At 41.3% G+C, this 23,471-nt stretch overlaps 1 protein-coding gene across 3 annotated transcripts in view; it reads right to left on the bottom strand.

Moving 5' to 3' along the window:
• ndrg4 (NDRG family member 4) overlaps window positions 1-23,471 on the bottom strand; it is an 85,984-nt gene that overhangs the window by 13,737 nt on the left and 48,776 nt on the right. The window contains exons 3-4 of one of the 3 annotated variants that reach the window (XM_034686787.1): window positions 23,039-23,077; window positions 4,119-4,224 (exon numbers count right to left, since the gene is read on the bottom strand). In XM_034686787.1, coding sequence (XP_034542678.1) covers window positions 4,119-4,224; window positions 23,039-23,077 — 145 coding nt within the window. Of the gene's footprint in view, window positions 1-4,118; window positions 4,225-8,856; window positions 9,146-23,038; window positions 23,078-23,471 lie in introns of those variants that run through there. The other 2 variants (XM_034686788.1, XM_034686789.1) reach the window with 2 other exon arrangements.

The following is a 23,471-nucleotide window of genomic DNA, read 5'->3' as shown; positions in this document are numbered from 1 at the left end:
GAAATATTTATTACTATTGGCCTTCAGGACCACCGTAGCTGGTTCTTAAAATACTTTTGGAGTCCATCCTGGACCCAATTTTTTCAAGTTAGAAAATTTAAAAAGTTTTCTTTTTAACGTTTGGGCATCTCTCTCCTGTTTTAAAGTCTAAATTTAGCAAAGTATACATGGGATCTTCTTCAGACAGTTATTTAAGGTTAGTTAGCAATGATTAAATGATATCAGAATCACAGCTTGAGTATAACTTCTTCTTCTTCACATGCTGTGTTTTTTTGCGTAAGAATGCAGTAATATTTATTGTTTTTAAGACATCTTGTGAGTCTCAGGAAACAGAGCTTTGATCTATTTTGAGTGTCCTCACTGAAGGTCTCTCTGAAGTACAGAGCCGGGTTTCTTAAATCAGAGTAGAGAAGTTGGAACATTGCATTCTGAAACAGCTCCATGTATAATAAATGTCAGCTCTGTGTTTGCCCTCCTCCCACTGGCCCTGCAGTTGTCCTACTTTCAGCCCATGTGTGTCACGCTCGGTGAAGCCACGCAGCAACATTGTTTCCTCCTCGGGCTCCGGATGAGTTAATGAAACGGGCCAATTAACACGACAACTGGGTTGGAGATGAAGAGTCTGGGGAGTCAGGAGAGGTGAGAGTGGAATCGCGGCGCATCACGCTGCCGGTTTGGAGCTTGTTTATGTAAATAGAGACGCTATGTGAGGACAGAGGTGAGACGTTTTCATGGGTACACGCTGAATCATTGGTTAGCCCTCGCAGTCTGCACTCCCACTGACTTTGTGACCTACTTTCTCGCTCTGTTACTTTCTTTCTGTCTGCTTAAACCTCTCGCTCTCTTTTGCATCCCTCTCCTTTTCTTTGTTGAATCTGCTGCTCCTTGATCTCCATCCTACTGCTTAAACCCTTCCCTTTTGTTCTCTCTCTCTCTCTCTCTCATCTTATCTCTGTGTAGTTTTCTATTTCTTCCTGCTTCCTCCTCTCTTCTCCCCCTCTTTGTTCTGTGCATCTTTAATCACGGCACTGGAAAACAGCTGAGAAATCTGCTGATTTTGGAGTCATTCAAATAGAAAATAAGCTCCCTTTCATTCCCCTTGATGTGTCTTTTTCTGCTGCACCTCTTCTCATGCTTTGCTCTCCTTTCCCCTCCTCAGAGATTGTGATCCACAGTCAGTGATTCAGTGGCAGACTATGAATACTAATAGTCTTCCTGTTCTGCTGCAGCAGCAAAATGCAGACCTCCATCATATATAACATGCCATCTTATGTCTTGTCTGTTTTTTCTGTGTTCCTCATGTCTTTAATTGTGCATCATGTTTTTGCAGAAGTGTTTGCCTTTTGTGTTGTCTTCACAGGAAAAACAGCTTTGTGTGATGCTAATAACATAGGAGGAAGGAGGCAGACAACACCAGCCAGTTATGTGCAGTCTGCAAAGCTGTATGGATCAGCTCTGGTTCATGACACGCTATCCTCCAAACCCCCCACCTTCCCTCCTTCTCTCCCACCTCCACCGATCACGCAGCGCTGCAGTGCTGACGGCCCCGCCCCGCCTCCCTCCGCAGGATGGGGATGTTTTTCTGACCTACATTTCATCAACACTCACCCATCATTTGCCTCCTCATCTTTTCCCATTTCTATTTTTGTCAACACTGATCATACATTAGAACACACTCCCCCCCCTCAGAGCCCTCATTCCCTCTCTTTGATTTTATTCTGTATCAGCTTCCACACGTCTGCGTCCTTCCTCTCTAGACACGTTTATTTTGTTATCCTGCCACTCAGCCTGAGCTGTGCTGCTCCTTTATATGATATGAACATTATAACAGTCAACACTTCAGGACTGGGACTCTGAGTCAGACATTATGTGTGTTTCAAAAAGTGTTTTTATATTACATTCCCATTTATTTTCTAGGACTGTTGTGACTTCATCATAGCAATCTAATCCCCTCAGGTGTTCAGAAAAGGTTTGTCATCATTTGTTAAGAAAACACACACTGTCTGTCCATCTTGTTTTCAAGTTGAAAGTCTGTAAAATGGGATTTAATGGATTTGTAAGCAATATTTTTCTCAAACAAATTGCAGAAATACTGTCATTATTAAGAGTTCTGCTTTAAAGCCACAGTAAGGAGTTTTCATTAGGTTATGAAACGGACTGATATTAACAGTGAGGTCTCTTTAAGACCTAACAAAGCAAACAAGACCATCTGCAACAAGATTGATCATTCCTCAATTGTGATTTTGAACACCTGTAAACACTGCAAGGGGGGTCAGAGTCAGACCACATGACTGACAACACGCTCAGGAAACAGCCTTTCTTTGCATTTTTCACGATGAGTGATGAAATTGACTTTTCCAAGGAAGTATGATAAGATCTTTTTGTCCAATAAAGAACTAAACATCATCTTGTTTGATGTTTAGTTAGAGGGTGTACGTCTTTGCTTACAGGGAGTGCAAAAACTGACTCTAGCTGTGAGTCACTGAGCAGAGCTTTTAAACCGTTTCACACAGACTTTTATTCACACCTCTATGACTCATCTAACTCCTTTTTTTAAGCAGTGGCAGCTGGCCAATAGAGGGCGCTAGGGCACCGCCCAACCACCCACCACGTGTCGTTTATTCAGCGCCTGCAGCTTACTCAAAATGCTGCTGCTCGCCTCCTGACTGGCAGGAAAAAGAGGGAGCACATCACACCTGTGCTGTGTGCTCTCCACTGGCTCCCAGTCCGTCACAGGATTGATTTTAAAATTGCACTTTTAACGTACAAGGCCCTAAATGGATTGGCACCATCCTACTTGGCTGATCTCCTTCATGTTCATAACCCAGCTCGAAAACTGAGGTCAACAAACCAGCTGCTCCTGGATGTGCCTAAAAATCTGCTTAAAACCCGGGGCGACCAAGCCTTTGCAGCAGCGGCCCCAAAGCTCTGGAATGGCTTGCCACTCCAATTACGATCGGCCCCAACTGTTGAATGTTTTAAATCTTTGTTGAAGATGCATCTCTTCTCTTTGGCCTTCTCCTCACGAGGAGGACATTAATATCCTGATATGTTGTGTTGTTTATTATTGTCTTCATGTACTTTGTACTTTTTACCTTGTAAAGCACTTCAGCCAACACTGGTTGTTTTTAAATGTGCTATATAAATAAAGTTGACTTGACTTGACCACATTACCTTCAATAAGACATAAAAAAATGAAATAGTCAAATAATATTCTGAACTATGTATATACATTTTTAGAGGAGCCAGATAAATATTATAGTTAATGATGAGTAAAGTTGTTTTGTCTGATTGGTGACGTGTTTTCGCCCTGGGCGCAGAAATCTTTGTCCATAGACTCTGGTTAAAAGTTGTACATGCTCAGTAGCTCCTCTTGAATACAAGAGATAGGACCATGTCTGGGAGCACCTTCCCTGTGCCCAGAGCTGAATACAGCTGGACGGGGCCGACGTCACAGCCGTCTGTCATAAAGTGCGGCTGATTGACAGGCGGCTGTGGTGGAGCCACGGGAGTTAGAGAGGATTGGACAGAGATGCAGAATGGAGAAAGATAAATTAAATAATTCAGTGAAATCACTTAAGACATCACCTTTAGAGAGGAGAGCGTACCAGGAGAAGCTCCATGTGAAAGAGTGCAGACCTGATCAGCCGAACATCACCATTAATCATCAGTCCAAAGACAGAGGGAGACAATACACCAGGTCTTTTTAAACCAGGACCTGGTTTAGCAACAAGGCTTGTCTAACTGCATGTAGTGAGGCTAATGCTTTATTCTGCTTTCCCTGCCTCCTTTTTCAAACGTCAGGATCTGACCCAGCATAGATTAAGACAGGTAGAACTGATTTGAAGCACTTTTCAGATGTGATACCTTAGTACATGTTTGCTTGCTATTTTGGAGTTATAGCCCCCCCTGGAGAAAACTCCACCAGCCGCCACTGTTTTTAAGCAACCTTTTTTTGCTCCTGCACTTAAAAAATGATATTTTTTATGTAGGCAGAGAGAACTCGTGAAATAGAGGCCAATTATCACCTATGAGAAGTGCAGAAACACCTTACCTGAAACATCTGTCCACACACACACACACACACACACACACACACACGTGTTATGAATACTCACGGTTCAGTCCAACATCGTGGTATGTGAGGATAGCAGGCTTGTTTCCTTTGGGTGCCCCGCGGATCACCACATGCAGCATCCCATAAGGAGTCTCAACATCATGTTCCTGTAAAACACACAAACACACACGTCACTCACCTGCTGCTTCACACACTGTCACATGTTTCTGTTGGAACATTTGCAACTGAAGCCTCCGCTCAGGAAAAATAGAAAAAGAGAGAAAAACATCTCACTGATGTGCACAGCAGTACTTTTTCTACACAGTGAAGTGAGACACATCAGTACATGTTTAACATGGTTAGTGCTACATTACACTTTCCAAACCAACTGTCTGTGAGATGCATAATCAGTTACATTGGCTGACTGTGGAGGAAAAAATGAAAACCAATATCCTGAACTTTATGCATAAAGTAGTCTGGTGTTCATTGAGGTTAATATAGTTTTTCATTTCTCATTAGTTTCTATTTTTATTTTGTTTTTACTTTTTATTTTCAATTTCAGTTTAGTTTTAATTTCTTTTTAAAACAGGTTTGCTAGTTTAGTTTAGTTTTTATATTTTTTGAAAATGCTTCAGTTTAGTTTTTTTAGTTTCAGTATTAGTTTTAGTCTTTTTTGTAACATAGGTTAGCTGTCAGGGGCGCCAGTCAGGATGTTCCTGCGTATGTACTGACCAGCAGCTATCAGGTCACTGGAGGAAGCAATGCATCAGTGTTTTCTGCGGTCCTCCGGTTGTCTCAGGCTCAATCATGCTGCCTGGCCGGGAGTTAGCTTCTGTTTCAGGAGAAGGGGGCTGGGTGCTCTCCCTTGCCTTGACAAGGTAAGCTAGGTTAGCCGTTTTGTGTGAGCTTTTCAAACGGACTTTAAGATTAGTGCGATTTTTCCCCTTGAGAAATGTTCCCCATATTTTATCACCTTCCACTGTAAGGCACTTCCTCCTATCAGAGACACAATCATATTCAAAGGAATCCAAATGAGGCTCTGACGCTTTCTCCAGACTTTCGCTGCCATTAACACTCTGCTAGCAGGTAAAGTGTGGACGCTCTGCAAGCAGGTAAAGTGTGGACGCTCTGCTAGCGGGTAGATTTTTGACACTCTGCTAGCAGGTAAAGTGTGGACGCTCTGCTAGCAGGTAAAGTGAGGACGCTCTGCTAGCGGGTAGATTTTTGACACTCTGCTAGCAGGTAAAGTGTAGACACTCTGCAAGCAGGTAAAGTGAGGACGATCTGCTAGCAGGTAGATTTTTGACACTCTGCTAGCAGGTAAAGCGCGGACGCTCTGCTAATAGGTAAAGTGTAGACGCTCTGCTAACAGGTAAAGTGTAGACGCTCTGCTAGCAGGTAGATTTTTGACACTCTGCTAGCAGGTAGATTTTTGACACTCTGCTAGCAGGTAAAGTGTGGACGCTCTGCTAACAGGTAAAGTGTAGACGCTCTGCTAGCAGGTTAAGTGTGGATGTGTGCTTGCTTGTGTGACTGCGCCAACTGAAGTGAAACTGACAGAAAACAATTAAAACAAACAAAAATTAATATCCACTCAAAATACTGAGTTTATATAATATTAATAATGTTATAGATAGAAAAAGACGAAAACTAAAGACATTTTCTCTATAATTTTAGTTTATTTTAGTTAGTTTTTTAAACTCACAATACACTTACAGTTAGTTATCGTTTTTTTGTAAAGCCTCGTTTTTATTTTTATTTCAGTTAACAAAAATGCTTTTTCAACTCTCGTTTTCATTATTTAGTTAGTTTTCGTGAACTATAATAACCTTGGTGTACATAGGTTCGTGCAACAAGCATGCTATGCATCAAGTGTGTTTGGAGCACCTGGATGTACCAAGCCCAAGGATGAATTCCTTGATGTGAACTGTTCAATATAGAGAGTTAACTGTCTGGAATATGCTTCACAAACAAAAAACTCAAGGACAAAACTTATTTTTAAAAAGTCACCAAAAGATTTGTTTTAAGCTTGAGGTATTTTATTTATATATTATCTGTTGAGATCTCCTGACTGTTTCTGTATTCTTTTGTATTATTTTCTATTTCTTTTTTAAGATTATTTTTCTCAGGGTTGTTATGGCTTATTTCATGTTCAGCAATATTTTATCATATCTTTTAAAATGTTTTGAATTGTGATTGTAAATTACTGTCTTTTATTGTTGTTATGTGTGGACCCCAGGAAGACTAGCGACCACTTTGTGGAAGCTAATGGGGATCCAAATAAAGAATAAATAACACTGCTCTGTGTGAGCTCCTTCAGATCAACCTGTGCAGAACTGCTCCCCATGAGTCTCGGGTTCTTTCACCGCAGTACGGCAGTAACAGGGGCTCAGTTAGACAGTCTATGCTGAGAGGTAATTATTAACATGAACATGCTCTTCAATAGCTGGTGCAATGATTCAGAATCAAAAATATATCTGTCAGAGAAGACAAAGCAAGAAGAGAGGTATGAATAAATATTACGAGGCAGCAGGAGCACAGCGGGCAACAAGGGGTTAAATCTTGCTGCAGAGAGATTTATATAGACTCACTTCCAATCATGACAATATTGACTCAGTAATGAACGGATGCAGCTAAGAACCATCTTTAAGTCTACATCCAGAGACCCAACAAACTAATGTTTCCACTTCTAATGTTGATTACAAATATAGAATCCAACTGTTATAAATCCACATTATTTTCAGATTGAATAGATTAGAGTTATATAACAACAAACAGCCTAACCTGGAGGATCATTTAGATGGAGGTGATAGATTCACTCTGTTGTTTTGTTCTCTACAATTAAACTCACTATAGTCTAATGTTAAAGTTAGAACCTCCTCTCATGTAAATCAATGAGTTCTTATTAAAGAGGTCGTGTCTGGTAATGATGTCAGACCCTAATATCACGTGACTGCACTAAATATTTGGCTATTATTCTTTTAAATTAACATTTTATGATACATGTTCTATCTGAGAACACAACAGACATCTGTTCAACATAAAGGTAGAGGTCAATGACCTCTGGTAAGAAGCTGCAGTCGATAGTCTCTTAAAAACACTGGGATATTTGACATTGAGGGGAAATAAGAATCTCTTGTGATATATTCAGGAGAAAGTTGTCAATAAAAAAATATTAAATGTGCATAAATGAGTTTCTCAGATGTAGACATTGGTAGATAAATATGACAAACACTTAATTCGCTCTCATATTGATGATTTTTCTAAATATAATTATTTCCTTGTTTATTTGCGTATGCATTTATTCAGTTGTTGTTTACATATTTATTCTAAGTGTAGCAGCTTCTGTCCCACAGACTAACACACGCAGGCTCCAGACCTTTTGGCTTGTTGTTCATCCAAACACTTTTATGACCCACATTTTGTCAGCATCCATGAGTCAGAGCCAAACTCAAAATGGAGGTACGAGATGTGTGTTACCATTAGCTGCACGCACACGCACACACACACGCACACACACACACACACACACACGCGCACACGGAGCAGAGTGGTGTGTCATGGACTGAACTGAAGCTCTTATTGATCATGCAGACAGACTTTTCCATCTTCTATATTTAAACCAAACAAACAGATCTAAATCACATGGACGCTGCATCATCACGTCCTCCTCTGAGCTTGTTTTCACACTGAGATTTCAGCTCTTCCTCTGTGTGACAATCAATCAACCTGCTGCTGCTGTCAGTCTGCAGCATCCCTGCACTCTCCATACAGTCATGTCAACTCTGAGTCCTGAAACAAACTGCACTTATAGACTTAGCTGTGCAGCTGCCAAAATTCTGCATAATCCCCCTCAGCAGCAGAGAGTCATACAACCAACATTTATGAGTTAATCCAGCCAGATTATCTCTCTATTTACTTGGGCAACGACATCCATGTTATCTGTGATCAGCTTTCTAATTTGAGGCAGTTACTGCATCAGGGCTTTGTTCACAGTCTGTTCTCAGTCACTGCATTCTGCTTCACAAGAGCAGGACTATCACAAACACCTGAGCCTGGGTGACCTTCAAGTGTTTGGAGCATTTTATAGAGTCTCAAATCCAGCCTCCAAAAAAGAGACAGCCTTTCTGCCCCTCAGAGGAAACATGATCACTTGGTTTATTTGCTTAACTGTGAGCTGAGGATGTAAGAAAGAGCAAACATCTTGACTGCGTCACCATGCAGCTATGAAAATAATCAACAGATCATGAAACGAATCATCACTCCCTCCTCTCCTCGCTCCTGTACACACACCCTGTCCATTTCAAGGTTGACAAAATGGATGATACTGCAGAAGAACATTTGCTCATCACACCCAAACACACACACACACACACACACACACACACACACACACACACACACACACAGACACACATGCACACACATGCATTCATTTATGGGTTGATCTGCAGATGTATGAGCATCTGCACACTGCACTGCATCTATGTTGGCGAGCCTAAGTGTGTCAGTGTGCCAGAGTCAAAGAATGACCCATCAAATGACACTGACGCTGCAGTTTCTCCCTCATGCTGAGAGTGCAGAGACAAATCCTTCCACAGTCTTTACAACACAACATACATTATGTTGCTTTCCAGTAAATGCATCAGACACATGCACATTATAATATCATGAGACTAAAACAAGCAGCTCCAGAGTCATCATCAGACAGCTTTAAAATGAAAATGTATCTTGGCAGAGCTCCTGCACATACATTGAGTCACAGTGGGGTGCATCACACACCCTTTAATCACACTCACCCCGTCCCAGCACTCAGGCATGGCTCCTCAGTAACTGTTCTCTCAGCTGGTGAAGAAGAGGAGGAGTGTGCAGACAGGCAGACGAGCAGCCAGGCCTCTCCTGTTTAACGGGACTAGGTCCTGATCACTCGCTGTGTGATGGAGAACTGGGTGGTGGATGCTGCTTCTGTGGCGGATGCAGAGTCTTTGTCTGCTCGCTTCTATTCCCACCCCGGCTCTTAAGCTCAGAGCTGCAGCCCTCCCCCTCCCTCCTGATCTCCTCGCGCTGCATGAGCGAACAACAGGGTGTGGAGCAGGTTAGAGATGATTCGCTCAGGCTGCTGCCTCCATTGCACAGGATTGGTTGGCTGTCTTGTCAGTCTGTGGTCTGAAGGCATGCTCTCTCTCATCAGCATCAGCACTCTAGTTTGTATCTGCTCCTGTTTGTTTTTCACTGCGCCCTTGATATGTTCCAGCTTTTTAGAAAAACACAACATCTACTGTTCATCAGTTCGACTTAATGAGGCTGAATCTTCACAAAATATTAGTCTTCTGCTGTCTGCAAAGACAAAAGTTGATGCAGCAGCAACCAAACATCAAGACGAATCATTGAATGTTGGAGATGCAGCAACGTCCAAACTCTGCCGCACAGATTTGTGTCCATTTAACAAAGACAAGTGGGAAACACTGCAGCATTTCAGAAGCGTTACAGCCTCCATTCTCATCAAACTAATTTAAACTTTATAATAAATCACTGTTTGTTACACCTGACAAGCTCTGCTGAATCTGACTCTATAACTACCTTCAAGGACGTTTGTAAGGATGAGTTTCACTCACTTACTCTCTTGCAGGTGCTGCTTTGGGCCTCACTGCAGCAGTGAGCTCACCTGAGAGACAGAGAGAGGAGGCAGTGACTGTTTTCAAAACCTACTTTACTAGCAGTATGTACTGATTTGGCCTAAATTCAGTATGTAGTATGTGAACAAGAGCAAAATCTGCAGTATGCCAAAACTAACCAGATGTTGTACTGATTCAGGAACATGTCTCAGTATCGGACCAGTCTCCCTCACGTACTGTTTCTCACAATGCACAGCGCTAACATTCTTCTTCTTCTTTTTACCATATATGACGAGGAGCACTCAGATTTTTGATGCTGTGATGATTATTAAATTCCATATAAACCACTTCTTAACTTTTTAAATCACAAGTGATGCTAAAGAAACAGTTTCTCTATCAGCTTGATTGTTGCTTACTTCAGCTTTCTCAAACCGGAAATCCAGCAAAGCCTGACTCAGATTCCTGCAGACCAGATCCAACAGAACAGTTATACTACATACTACCTTCAAACGCAGTATGTAGTATGTACTACATTGGCAGGTAGTATGCAGTGTTGGACAAAGTACACAGCTTCAAAGTATAGATACTTCAGGTCAAATATTACTCCAATACAAGTGAAAGTTGTTGAGTCAGACTATGACTTGAGTTAAAGTCCTGGAGTACTTTCTTTTAAAAATACTAAAGTATTCAAAGTACTTCTTAAAAAATCTCAAAACTTTGTATTATCACAAAGCATGAGTGCTGTCAATAATACATAGGAGTACATTCTGTTACATTATGTTGATTTAGAAACCATTACTTGAAATCTTTAAAAACTATACCATGGAATAAAACAGACACTAAGTTACTCCAAGCACAGACACCTTAGTTTGAAATGTTCATCTGGAATGAAACAAACGTTACGTAGCTCAACACGCTTTCTCAGGTTGGACAGTGAATGTTTGTATGTTTGAGCAGAGTGGTAAACAAGGAGAACATTTCAAATGATACGTATCATTCTTCATTTCAAAAACCTCTAACACGGGCTGAAGATATGACCATGGGTGCTCAGGTGGAGAATTAAGGCCTTCATTACCACCTCTAAATGAACGGCCTGATCTGAGTGATGCTCTGTGTTTGCTCCACATTCAACCATGGAGACGCACGATATACAGGTACGACTAAACCACTGAGACAAACAGAACTACACAAACACAGTTTACTGTCTTAGAGGTCAGAAAAGAGAAGGAAACTCATCAGCTGACTTCAAAGATAAAGTAGTGAGTAACTAGAGCACTGATAGAAATGCAGTGGAGTGAAAAGTACAATAATTGTCTTCTGAATGTAGTGGAGTAAAAGTACTTTACTCAAGTAAAGTACAGATACTCAAAAAATGTACTTAAGTACAGTACTCAAGTAGATTTACTTTGTTACTTTCCACCACTGGTAGTATGTAGCAGGCGGTGTGGAAAACAGCCTCTGTGTTTCCTCCCTTCTGTGTCAGTTCATTGTGTGTCTTACCCATGAATGGTTCCTTCATCCTCAGTGTGATTTTGAGTGTTTCTTCAGTTGATTTGTGTTATAAGTAAGGTTTTGTTTTGTCTCTTGATATCAAATCTTTAATTTAGTCTATGGGGTCCTCCTACTTTTGTTTTCTCCAGCTATGAGGGTGTTAGTGTTAACTTAATGTATTATAGATGAACTTCTCTTTTGTTTGTGCTTTTTGACTTGGCAGCTTTTTCAGTTATACATTTTCCTACATTTGTAAATAAATCCTTTGAGTTGTCTTACTCTTTATTCCCTTCTTCTTCTCTCTGGGTTGAACTTTGGGTGACATAAGACAGACTCTGTGTCCCTGCCCTCGGCGTCTCATACTTGGGCACAAGTTACCTGTTGGCATGTACAGTTGCAAGAAAAAGTATGTGAACCCTTTGGAGTGACCTGATTTCTGCATAAATTGGTCATAAAATGTTTTCATCAAAGTCAACAATAGACAAACAGTCTGCTTAAACTAATACCACAAAAAAATGATATGTGTTCATGTTTTTATTGACCACACCATGTAAACATTCACAGTGCAGGGTAGAAAAAGTATGTGAACCCCTCAGCTAATGACTTCTCTAAGAGCTAATTTGAGTCTGAAGTCTGCCTACCTCTTGTCCAATCAATAAGAAGAGATTGGAGGTGTTGGTTAAAGCTGCCCTGCACAAAAACACGTACCAGTTTTGAGTTTGCTATTCTACAGAAGTATACCTGATGTGAACCATGCCTCACACAAAAGAGCTCTCAGAAGACCTAAGATTAAGAGTTGTTGACTTGCATGAAGCTGGAAAGGGTTACATGAGTATCTCTAAAAGCCTGGATGTTCATCGTCCACAGTTAGATAAATTATCTATAAATGGAGACAGTTCAGCTCTTTTACTACTCTCCCTAGGAGTGGGCGTCCTGTAAAGATGACTGCAAGAGCACAGAGAAGAATGCTCAATGAGGTGAAGAAGAATCCTAGAGAGTTAAATGGAGACTGACACAAATCTCTGGCACATGCTAACATCTCCGTTGATGAATCTACGATACGTTGAACACTGAACAAGAATTATTGCTGCTGCACGTTTTAAGTTTGCAAAAGAGCACCTGGATGTTCCACAGCACTACTGGATAATATTCTGTGGATAGATGAAACTGAAGTTGAGTTGTTTGAAAGGAATAAATAACACTTTGTGTGGAGAAATAAAGGCACAGCACACCAACATCAAAACCCCATCCCAACTGTGAAGCATGGTGGAGGGGCATCATGGTTTGGGGCTGCTCACTTCCTCAGGGTCTGGACAGATCGCTATCATCGATGGACAAATGAATTCCCAAATTTATCAAGACATTTTGCAGGAGAACTTAAGACCATTGATCCATCAATTAATAATAATAATGATAATAATAATAATACATTTTATTTATATAGCACTGTATAAACCAACATCAGAATGTCTTCAACAGATGGAAACACACCTTCTGGAGTAGCTCTGTCAGAGTCCTGACCTCAACCTGAGTGAGATGCTGTGGCATGACTGCAAGAGAGCGATTCACACCAGACATATCAAGAATATTCCTGAACTGAAACAGTTTTGTAAAGAGTAATGGTCCAAAATTCCTCCTGAGCGTTGTGCAGATCTGATCTGATCTATAGGAAATGTTTGGTTGAGGTTTTTGCTGCTAAAGAAGGATCAACCAGTTATTAAACCCAAGGGCTCACATACTTTTCCACCCTGCACTGTGATGTTTACATGGTGTGGTCAATAACAACATGAAAACATAATATTATAATTGTTGTGACTTAGATGAGAACACATTTTATGACCAATTTATACAGAAAGCCAGATAATTCAAAAGGGTTCACACACTTTTTCTTGCAACTGTACATGAGATGCAAAGGGATTGTAACTTCCATCATATAGAGGAGAATTTACTGCAGGACAGGATCACAGTCACCTAAAGCTAACCAGACAGTTTTATGTCGACCATGAGTCAACGTTAGCAAACAGACATTAAACAGACTTGATCTATGAAAGTAAACTTTACTTCTGTAGCACTCTTTTTTAGTCTTCAGTCCACCACCTTTTACATTACAAGACACGTTCAACCATTCACACACTGATGCAAAGAGCTCATCAGTATTAACTAATACCATTCACATACTGCTGTTTCAGTCAGCGGAGCAATTTAGTTCCAGTGTCTTGCCTCAGGACACTTTGGCATGTGGATTGTGGGACCTGGGATCAAAACCGTCTACTATCATCTGGAGAGACAACCGACTCTACCCCTGAGCTGCTGTTCCCTAAACACCACTTGACTGTATCAGACGATGTGACAGAGTTGATCAAGCAGTAACATCATAATCACTGACAGGTGAAGCGATCTCTTTACAATGTCACCTGTCAGTAGGTGGGATCTGTCAGACAGCAGGTGAACATGTTGTCCTTGAAGTTTTTGTGTTTGAAGAAGAGAAGTGGGCGAGTGTGACGACATGAGTGACTTTGACAAGGACCAAACAATGAAGGTTAGAAGACTGGGTCAAAAAGTCTCCTAAACTGCAGCTCTTGCGGGGTGTTCCTGGTCTGCAGAGGGAAGAGCCTGCTAAAAGTGGTCCAAAGAAGAAATCCAGTAAACCTGCGACAGGTTCATAAATGACCAAGGCTCGTTGATGTGCATGTAGAGTGAAGGTCTATGTGGTCAAATCCAACAGAAGAGCTGCAGGGGATCAAACTGCTGACAAAGTTAAAGCTGGTTCTGATAGAAAGGAGTCAGAACACACAGAGCATTGCATCGTATGGAGCTGTGTAACCAGGGAGTCCATGGTGACCCCTGTCCACCACAGAAAGCTCTACAAGGAACTCAATGAACATCAGAACTGGACCACAGAGCAAGGGAGAAAGAAGCCAGGACGAACATCAAACTAACGAGTTCAAGGTGTCGACTTGGTATCCAGATCTTAATCCGATCCAGCATCTGCGTGATGAGCTGGACAAACAAGTCTGATCCAAAGAGGCTCCACCTCACAATGTCCAGGACTTAAAGGATCTGCTGCAGATACAGCAGCACGACTTCAGAGTCCATGTCTCATGAGACCAGGTCTGTTTTGACCCTGACCTGACTAGAGGGGGACTTACACAACATCTGGCAGGTGGTCATAATGTCTTGGCTGATCAATGGCAAGTGTCAGTCAATCAATCTTTATTCATATAGCACCAATCCCAACAAACGGTATCTGAAGACTCTTTCCAAACAGAGCCGGTCTAGACCGTTCTCTATGTTCTATTATTAACCCAACATCAAGCCAGGATAAGATCCAGTCCCATCTTCCAGACAGGACTCAGTCTGATCTCATCTTAATCCACCATGAGCAGAGCACTTTGCAGCATTTAGCAAGTTACAGTGGCAAGGACAAACTTCCTTTAACAGGCAGAAACCTCCAGCAGGACCAGACTCATGGACTGTGTTAGAGAGAGGGATAGAGGGAGGTGAAGAGAGAGAGAGAGATGGTAGTGGTGAGACAGATAGTAGTGTCAGTATTTGGCGATATGGGATCGCACTGTTGAATGATCCGAGGCCTGAACACCTGCGAGAAGAGTAAGCATCTTTTGCTTCAGCAGAATGACTTGCTGTATTTCAGCTTTAAAATGAGTGTGTGGGAAACGTAGTGTTACAGGAAGATTCAAATCAAACACTTCAGCCTGACTGGAATCAGACGTGGGCAGGGACAGAGCTTGGTACAATGTAGACTGCTTCCACCCACACCTCCCGATATAACAACATGAAAATGAAAAGAACAGGACTGAGAGGAACTTATATAGAGAGAGTATTAAAGCTACACTTTTTATCTATTTTGTCAAAGATTCTGCAAAGTGACATTGAGATGCACATGTCCTCTTTTTTGATTGTCAAGTTTGGTCTGTTCTTTTATTGTTTTTTGGTTATTCTGGTCCCTGTTCAGGTGTATTTAGATTCTAGGGTCTTTTGTCTCATGTGTTCACTTCCCTTTTTATATTTGTTCATGTCTGTGTGTTACGTTCAGTTTTACTTCCTGTTTTCCCTTTGTGATTGTCTTCAACTGGGCCTTGTCGGTCTCACCTACTGTATGCCCCCCTTACTCGTAACTCAGTGTTTATATAGTCTCTGGCTGTTCTCGAAATGGCCTGCTACATACTACATGTTTGAATTTAGTATGAAGTATGACTGTTCTGTTGGATCTGGTCTGCAGGATGCTGGGTCAGGTGTTGCTGGATTTCTGGTTTCGGAAAGCGGAAGTAAACAACGACCAAGCTGATAGAGAAACTGCTTCTTTAGCATCACTTATGATTCACAGAGTTAAGAAGTGGTTTATATGGAATTGAAGAATTTTCACAGCACATACAAACAGAGTTCCCCCCGTCAAAAAAGAATGAAAAGAAAAAGGAGAACGTTAGTGCTGTGCATTGTGGGAACCAGTACGTGAGGGAGACTGGTCCGATACTGAGACATGTTCCTGAATCAGTACAACATCAACAGTTTTGGCATACTACAGATTTTGCTCTTGTTCACATACTACTTAATGAATTTAGGCCAAATCAGTACGTACTGCTAATATAGTAGGCGGTTCTGTGTCGGTTCATTGTGTGATGTGTGATCTACAGTATATGAAGTTGTTTCCAGTGTTCCAGTGACTCCTGTGTCCCCAGTGTTTTTGTTATTTCATGGATTTTGAGTTAAGTATGTTTTTTTGTTTCTTATGTTAATTTGAAGTCTGCACTTGGGTCCTCATTTTGGTTTTCTTCCACATGTCAGAAAACCACCCTAGAAACTAAATACACATGAGCAGGGACAAGAATAACCAAAAACCACTAAAAGAAAAAAATCCATCCATCCATTGTATTCTGCTTATCTGGGATCAGATCACAGAGGCAGCTGTCCAAGCAAATCCACCCAAATATCCCTCTGCAGCAACATTTCCAGCTCCTTCTCCTGAGGTGGTCCCAGACCAGGTGACATACAGTGTATATAATCCCTCAAGCTAGTCCTGGGTCTGCCCCAGGACCTCCTCCCAGCTGGACGTACCTGGAACACTTCTAAATGGAGGCGTCAGGATCCTCATCAGATGAAACACCTCAACTGACTCCTTCTGATGCAAAACGAACCATTAGAATTGAAATAGTACAAAGGAACCTGGGTTTGCATCTGATATTTGAGCCCATGTTGTCTTTCAAGTGAGTACAGTTTGATGTTTGATTGGATGTTTTTATAACCAGTTTAGATTTATTTCTTTAAAACTTTTATCAAAGATGTTTATTACTTAAACCTACAGAACAGTCATGAAGTCATAATGTCTAGCAGATGTAAATGTAAAAAAATCAGAAAGTATTTGCCATAAAATGTGTTTATAAAAGCGACTTCTTCCTTTAAAGTTTCCAAGTTTCCAATGAACTCTAACACAAGCAATAACAAAGTTTATCCTCAGCAGGAGTTAAATTTAACACTGAGGTTTGCAGAAGCATGCGTACGTGCATATTCACATGACTGCAATGGTGTCACAGTGACTATCATGCAGGCAGCAGAACACACACACACACACACACACACACACACACACACACACACACACACACACACACACACACACACACACACACACACACACACACTCTGCTCTCTGGTGTCATTTAGCAGCCTGGCCCTTTGTTCTGCCTCTTCAACCCTATTTCTCTCCCTTTTCACTCCCTCTATCCCTCTTTTCTCTCTCAATCTATCTCCCCGATTCCTGTTGACAGAACACGCTCTCTGCTGACTCAACTCTAAACGCCACTCTCTGCTGTCCCCAGTCTCACTCGGACTGACTTTGTCCTGCTTTGACCCACAGTGGAGATTAACTCTCTCTCTGCTGACTCGGCATCACTCCGCCTGTTTTAAATGTTTAATCTCAGATGCTGTCTGAACCAGAAGCACTGATAGACTGGAAAAATAATGGACTGACATTATTCATTAATTTACCACATTTGAAGAATTCTTAAGCATCAACTCAAAGGTGCAATGAAAAGTAGCCAGATTGTCCTTTTACGCACCCCCTCCATTCATACGTCCTGCATACACAAGTGGAAAGACTGCCCTGTGGTCTAACAAATCCAAAATTGGCATTCTTTATGGAAAGTATGCACACCACATCCTAGGACCCCCTCTAAAACGAGATGGCACATCTCAAGGGGTTTATCCCAATAAATAGACAATGCAAACTACATTCTGCACGTGTTACAACAGCACGGCTCTGTAGAAGAAGAGTCCAGGTGCTGAACTGGCCTGCCTGCAGTCCTGACTTGTCACACATTGAACACCTTGAATAAATCACAAAACAAAAAGTGCAACATCGGAGCTGAAATCCTACAACAGGCAAGAATGGGACACATTTCACTTTCAAAGCTCCAGAAGCTGGTCTCCTCTGTTTCTAAATGTTTGCTGTGTTGTAAACTGAACCCCCACTTCTTTAGAAGAGGGGATGAAATGAAATGGTGAACATGCCTCAGTCCCACAATCAAAAAAGTTTCAATCCTAATGTTTAGTGTGTTGTTTTTGCACTATTTTAATAAAATGTATGATTTAAAGATTTGCAAACCACCAAATGCTGTGTAAAATGTTTGAACTGTGTATCGTCATCTTATAAAATCCACCCCATGCCTAAATCAAGGACTGTGATAGGTTCCGATATATCTGAGATGGGAATTTGGGTATTATGATGTCTTGTTTAATCTACCTTAAACTTATTTAACAGCATGTGGATTCACTGTCTTCATCATTTTATTTAGATATTCCTTTGTGGACAAACTAAATGAAGAAAATAATACAAAGTTCATGTTTTCTACAGAGAATGTGAGGAAGTTGTTCAATTGCCTAAGACAGTTGTTCCTGAAGTGTGGGTCTGGACCATAGACTGTATAAATAATGGACGTAGTATCCGTGATGTCAACCATCTGTTTCTGAAGCACTGTTTTGAAGCCAATCGGCAGCAGCAGCCATATTGGAAATGCTGAACTCAATGTAACTTATGTCGAGCAAGTGTGAGGTAAAGAGGCGGAGTTTGAGCCTCCTAGCCAACAGCTACAGTGTTCCCGTCTATCAATCAAGTCAGCTGTGCCTCTCATGGAAAGACTTTTTATCTTAATATCTTTGAAATTGCTGCATTAGAAAAAAAATCACCCCCATACAGTGTGTGCCGATCGAGAAATGAGCTGTCCAGACTACACTCGTTTTTTGAACCAGGCTGTAAACATGTTTATTTCTGCTGTAAAGATCGGCTTTTTTGAATGGGTGTGTATGTGGTTTCTGGTACTTCCGGAGCCAGCCTCAAGCGGATCCTTGTTGAACTGCAGTTTCCAGCACTTCCGCATTGGACTTTTTTTTTATTTTAGACCGGAGGTTGCCGCTAGGTCTGGACCCCCTTGGAGGCTGAGGAACATTGATGGTGTGTCGTGAGATGCCTTCCAAAATATTCAGTTTTAAAATCACCTAATATTCCATATTCCATATCCTTTCTGTATTTCCAGATGGTCCTACGGAGTTTCCCTCTATGGCAGCTGTCAATCAAAGTAAACCCGTATGTAAAACTCAGTTTTTTAACCTCTAATAACTAATGAAATAGAAACTTTTCAGAAAAAAGAGGACTTGAACACAAAACAGTCAAATAATAACTACATATTACGGATGTGAGAAACATTCTTACCACGTGTATTTATTTTTTAAAGTTTGACTGCAGTCCCATTCAAATGAATGGGGGACACAGAGTTTTTGACCTATACTGCAGCCAGCCACTAGGGGGAGCAATTTTTGTGGCGGCCTCACTTCAAGCGAGCAAGATGACTTCCACTTTATATACAGTCTATGGTGCACACTGGCTAATATTCTGCAGACACATACAGGAAGCTTCTTTAAGGCAATAAGAAGCTCACAGACACACACAGACTCATCTGTGCTCGTACATAATAAACAGTCATATTACTGCTACAGGAAGATTACCTGTATTCTGTTTCTACCCTTTTATAAATCACTATAAAATAATGTGTTTTTTAGGCTGTTGTGTTTAAAGTGTTGCTCTAATGTCTGTTTCTGGATTAGCCTCTAAGTGCTCGCCTTTATCTGTGAGCATCATTTAACCACCTCGAGGGACAGTGGGAGTCGTGAGGCTCTCCCACCTTTATTTTGGGGGTTGTGAGCTGCAAAGTTTGGGAACCCCTGGCCAATGAGTTTCAACCTCAAAACAACAAACCTGCTGCAGTGTAAGAACTTTTTAAATGACTGAAAATTCTGCCTCGTTTCACAAGAGGTTGCACTCCTGGAGGTAGCCTCCTCTGTCTTCCCAGCAGCCATGAAGCAGAAACAACCCTTTAAAGTCAGTCCTAACAGTATACTTGAGACCCTGAGGGTGTCGGTTCGAGTGTGAAAGAGAGGTGTTTAATGAGAACCATGTCATCACTCCTGTCTGATACTCAGCATATGCCTGATTAAAATAAACTGAGGTGTTAAATGTGTGAAGCTTAACTTCCTGGAAAAATACAGAACTTATCAAACTGATGTCATACCAGGGAACAACTTTATAAACTGTTGGTTTAAATGCTCTAACAAAAGAGATAAAAACAGATCAACTTGATATAAGTAATAATGTTTAATATAATGTTCATGATGGAAAGGTGATGCTTTGGTTTGCAGATTTTACAGGATCCTGAAGCTCGTATAGAAAACATGTTTTTGTAATCTGATATCTCAGTATGTGTTTTTGTTCCTCTCCAGCTTCTTAAATGTTTTGCCTGAATATAAAAGCCTCTCTCAGCTGCTCTTTTTCTACTCAGTGTGTACAAACTGCTTGCGTAAGCTTCTGTTCAGGGAGCAGCTGGCCACACTTTTATGAGGTGCTAACAGTTGGAAGTAGCAGCAGCCTTTTTATGACTATAACTAATAACATTTGTTCATTAGAGATACTGCACATTTCATTTCTGATGTTTACAGAGTTGTGTAAGCTTAAAAAGTAAATGATACACATAGTTCAACTAATGCATGCCAAGCTGAGCTCGAGGTGTCCTTTGTGAGGCACAATCCTGAAGTGAGGTGTCACACAGAATATGATAAACCATAGATAAGACTGATGGTGGTCTTCTTGAAACAGAGTTGACATAAAACTCTCTTAAGTATAATTTCAGTTAGGACCACTCTCATCAAAATAATTTACAATGTGCATGCAATGAGTTATATCAGGTGGTATGGATCTGGTCTGGGAGCTCCCTGCCCTTCCATGTTCCCAGGTGGAATGCCAAAGCCTGAGGCGGGGAGAGCACACCTCCCCTCTCTTTGTGCATACATAAAAAGCCAAGGCAGGGAGAGCAGCAGCAAAGACTCCCCAGGTACAGAACAGAGTGAGCATCAGTGATGATACATACGACACTGGTCACAAAGTGGTGGTGGTAGGTGGTGACGCAGTTTGCAGGGGGGGAACAAGAGAAGGCGGGCTGAAGCAGTTTAAATAGAGCATGTTACTGTTTGCTGATTGGATGTGTAGATGTAATCAGCTGATCTGTCAGCTGATGGGGCTGGTGTTAAGAGCAGCTGATGTTCTGTGGGCCCAGCTTGACTTCATGGCCTGCCTGAACTTACGCTATGTTCACTTTCTTACAGGTCGGACTATGCTGTTTGAAAATAAACAGGTTTAAACATGTACATCCTGAAGAATGGATAGACACAACAGTTTGTAGTAACTGTATTCTTTCTCTGCATAATTTTTATCCCTCTCACACTCAGTATTAAATGAGATAACGGAAGTAACAGAAAGTTGGTGAGCACTCAGACTTGTTTCACCATATACAGAGATGTAAATACTAGGGGTGCAACAATACATGTATCTGTATCGAACCGTTGGATACAGAGGTCACGGTTCGGTACACCCTATGAACCGAACGATACGCAATTTTATATTTACTTTATCAACTTCTGACGAGGTCCACTGAACTGCGCGCTCCTCCCACATTCATTCAGTCTAAGCTGGTCACGTTTGTTTTAACTGTGCTTCATATGGAAACATATATATCCACTGATGGTCTGCTGGGTTCACATGTTAACGTATGTGTGTGTGTGAGCGCGCCCGCACGAGAGGGAAGCACGAGTGTCCTCTTTGGTTGCAGAGCAGAGTTGGTCCGTGGTCCTGTAGTGATGCTAGACGGGGTGATATGTTTTTAAAGTGCGTATATGCATTACTTGTGCTCTTATACTGCATGCTGTGTAAGACTTCAGCCTGATACCGGACAGTGTTTTCCCTGCAGTTATATCGGGGGCGCACCCGCTGGGACCCGCCCCCCCTTGGAAGTCAAAGCAGAAGTGATTTAATGTTACCTCTCTCATAGATCAGGTCTATACCTTGTTCTTTTATTTAAGAGATTAAATATCCTCATGTTATTTATCTTATTTACATGACGGGATGTCATTTCTGTCTCTACATGGTCGCGCGTTCACAATTCTCCTCTGCTCTCTCGGCAGATGCGCACGCAGACAGACAGACATACACTCACACACACACTCACACACACACACACACATACACGCACACCCAAACACACATACATACACACACACACAAACATACACACACACACAAACACACACATACACACATACATTCACACACCTACATACACACACACACACACCTATACATACACATACATACACACACACACACACACACACCTATACATACACATACATACACACACACACACATACACACACAAACACACATACATACACACAAACACACATACATACACACACACCCAAACACACATACACACATACATACACACACATACACAAACACACATACATACACACACACATACACACAAACACAAATACATACACACACAAACAACCATACATACACACACACACACAAACATACATACACACACACACACATACATACACACACACAAACACACACAGATACACATACACACACACACATATACATACACACACAAACACACATACATACAGTACACACACATACACAAACACACATACATACACACATACATACACACAAACACGTACACACACAAACACACACACATACACGCACACCCAAACACACAAACATACACACACACACAAACACACACACATACACACATACATACACACACACACGCACACACACCTATACATACACATACATACACACACATACACACACAAACACACATACATACACACAAACAAACATACACGCACACCCAAACACACATACATACACACACCCAAACACACATAAATACACACACACACAACCATACATACACACACACACACAAACACACATAGATACACGCACACATACACACACACCCGCACACACACACATACATACACACACACACACACACACCCCTGCACAGCAGAACATGTGTCAGGTATAGCTGCCCCTGATACATTTAATTTAATTTTAAAACTTTGCGTTGAGCTGAAACAAATGTTGGTCATTTCAATAAACTACAAGTCAAAAAAAGGCATGGACATTTCTCTTTTTCTGTATCGAAAACGTATCGAACTGTGAATTATGTGTATCAATGCACTCCTAATACATACAGTCTGAAGGAACACTTTTTGTTTTGTTTATTTCATCTAACGATCCTTGTTTTCAGCCTTGTGTAATGACGTCTGTCTTCCACTTTCCTTTTGAAAGCAGACCAATGACCCCGGTGACAAAGCAGTAAGAGATAAACAAAGAATAATAAAGGATGATAGATGACAAAACCGAGAAGAAATGGTGAGAGGGGAAATGGAGAAGTGCTCCCAAAATAACAGCAGCAAACACATCTAATCATACCTTCCAATCCCCCACCGGCATCAGCTGGTCACAGCTCTCCTGCAGAGAAAAACAACCAGAGACACAGAAGGAGATAATTAGAGGAAGTCTGGACTCAAACACAGAGAAAACTCACTGACTGAGTGGGCTGAGTCCACTGTTGGAGCAGAAGCTGCTTCATCAGAGCAGCCCAAGCTGTGCACTGTAGGTCCAAACCACAGACAGAAACACTCAGTTTCCCAGAAGCACCTTCAAAGTTCATGATGAACAACTGTCTCTGAACACACAGATACTTCAGTTTGATTTCAAATATAGCAGTAATTTTTCACTTTAAAAGGAAAAAAACTCAAAGATTTTGGTGGTAAGATTGTACTGAATGCTTTTGAATGCATTTAAAGGAGCATTACAGCAATTTAGAAATCACTACATTAGGTAGTAATGTTATTTGTATTTA

The sequence above is a fragment of the Notolabrus celidotus genome, chromosome 6, assembly GCF_009762535.1.
Source record: "Notolabrus celidotus isolate fNotCel1 chromosome 6, fNotCel1.pri, whole genome shotgun sequence".
Taxonomy (NCBI): domain Eukaryota; kingdom Metazoa; phylum Chordata; class Actinopteri; order Labriformes; family Labridae; genus Notolabrus; species Notolabrus celidotus.
Note: the sequence above shows the minus strand (reverse complement) of the source record. Positions and strands in the feature narration are given on the sequence as shown.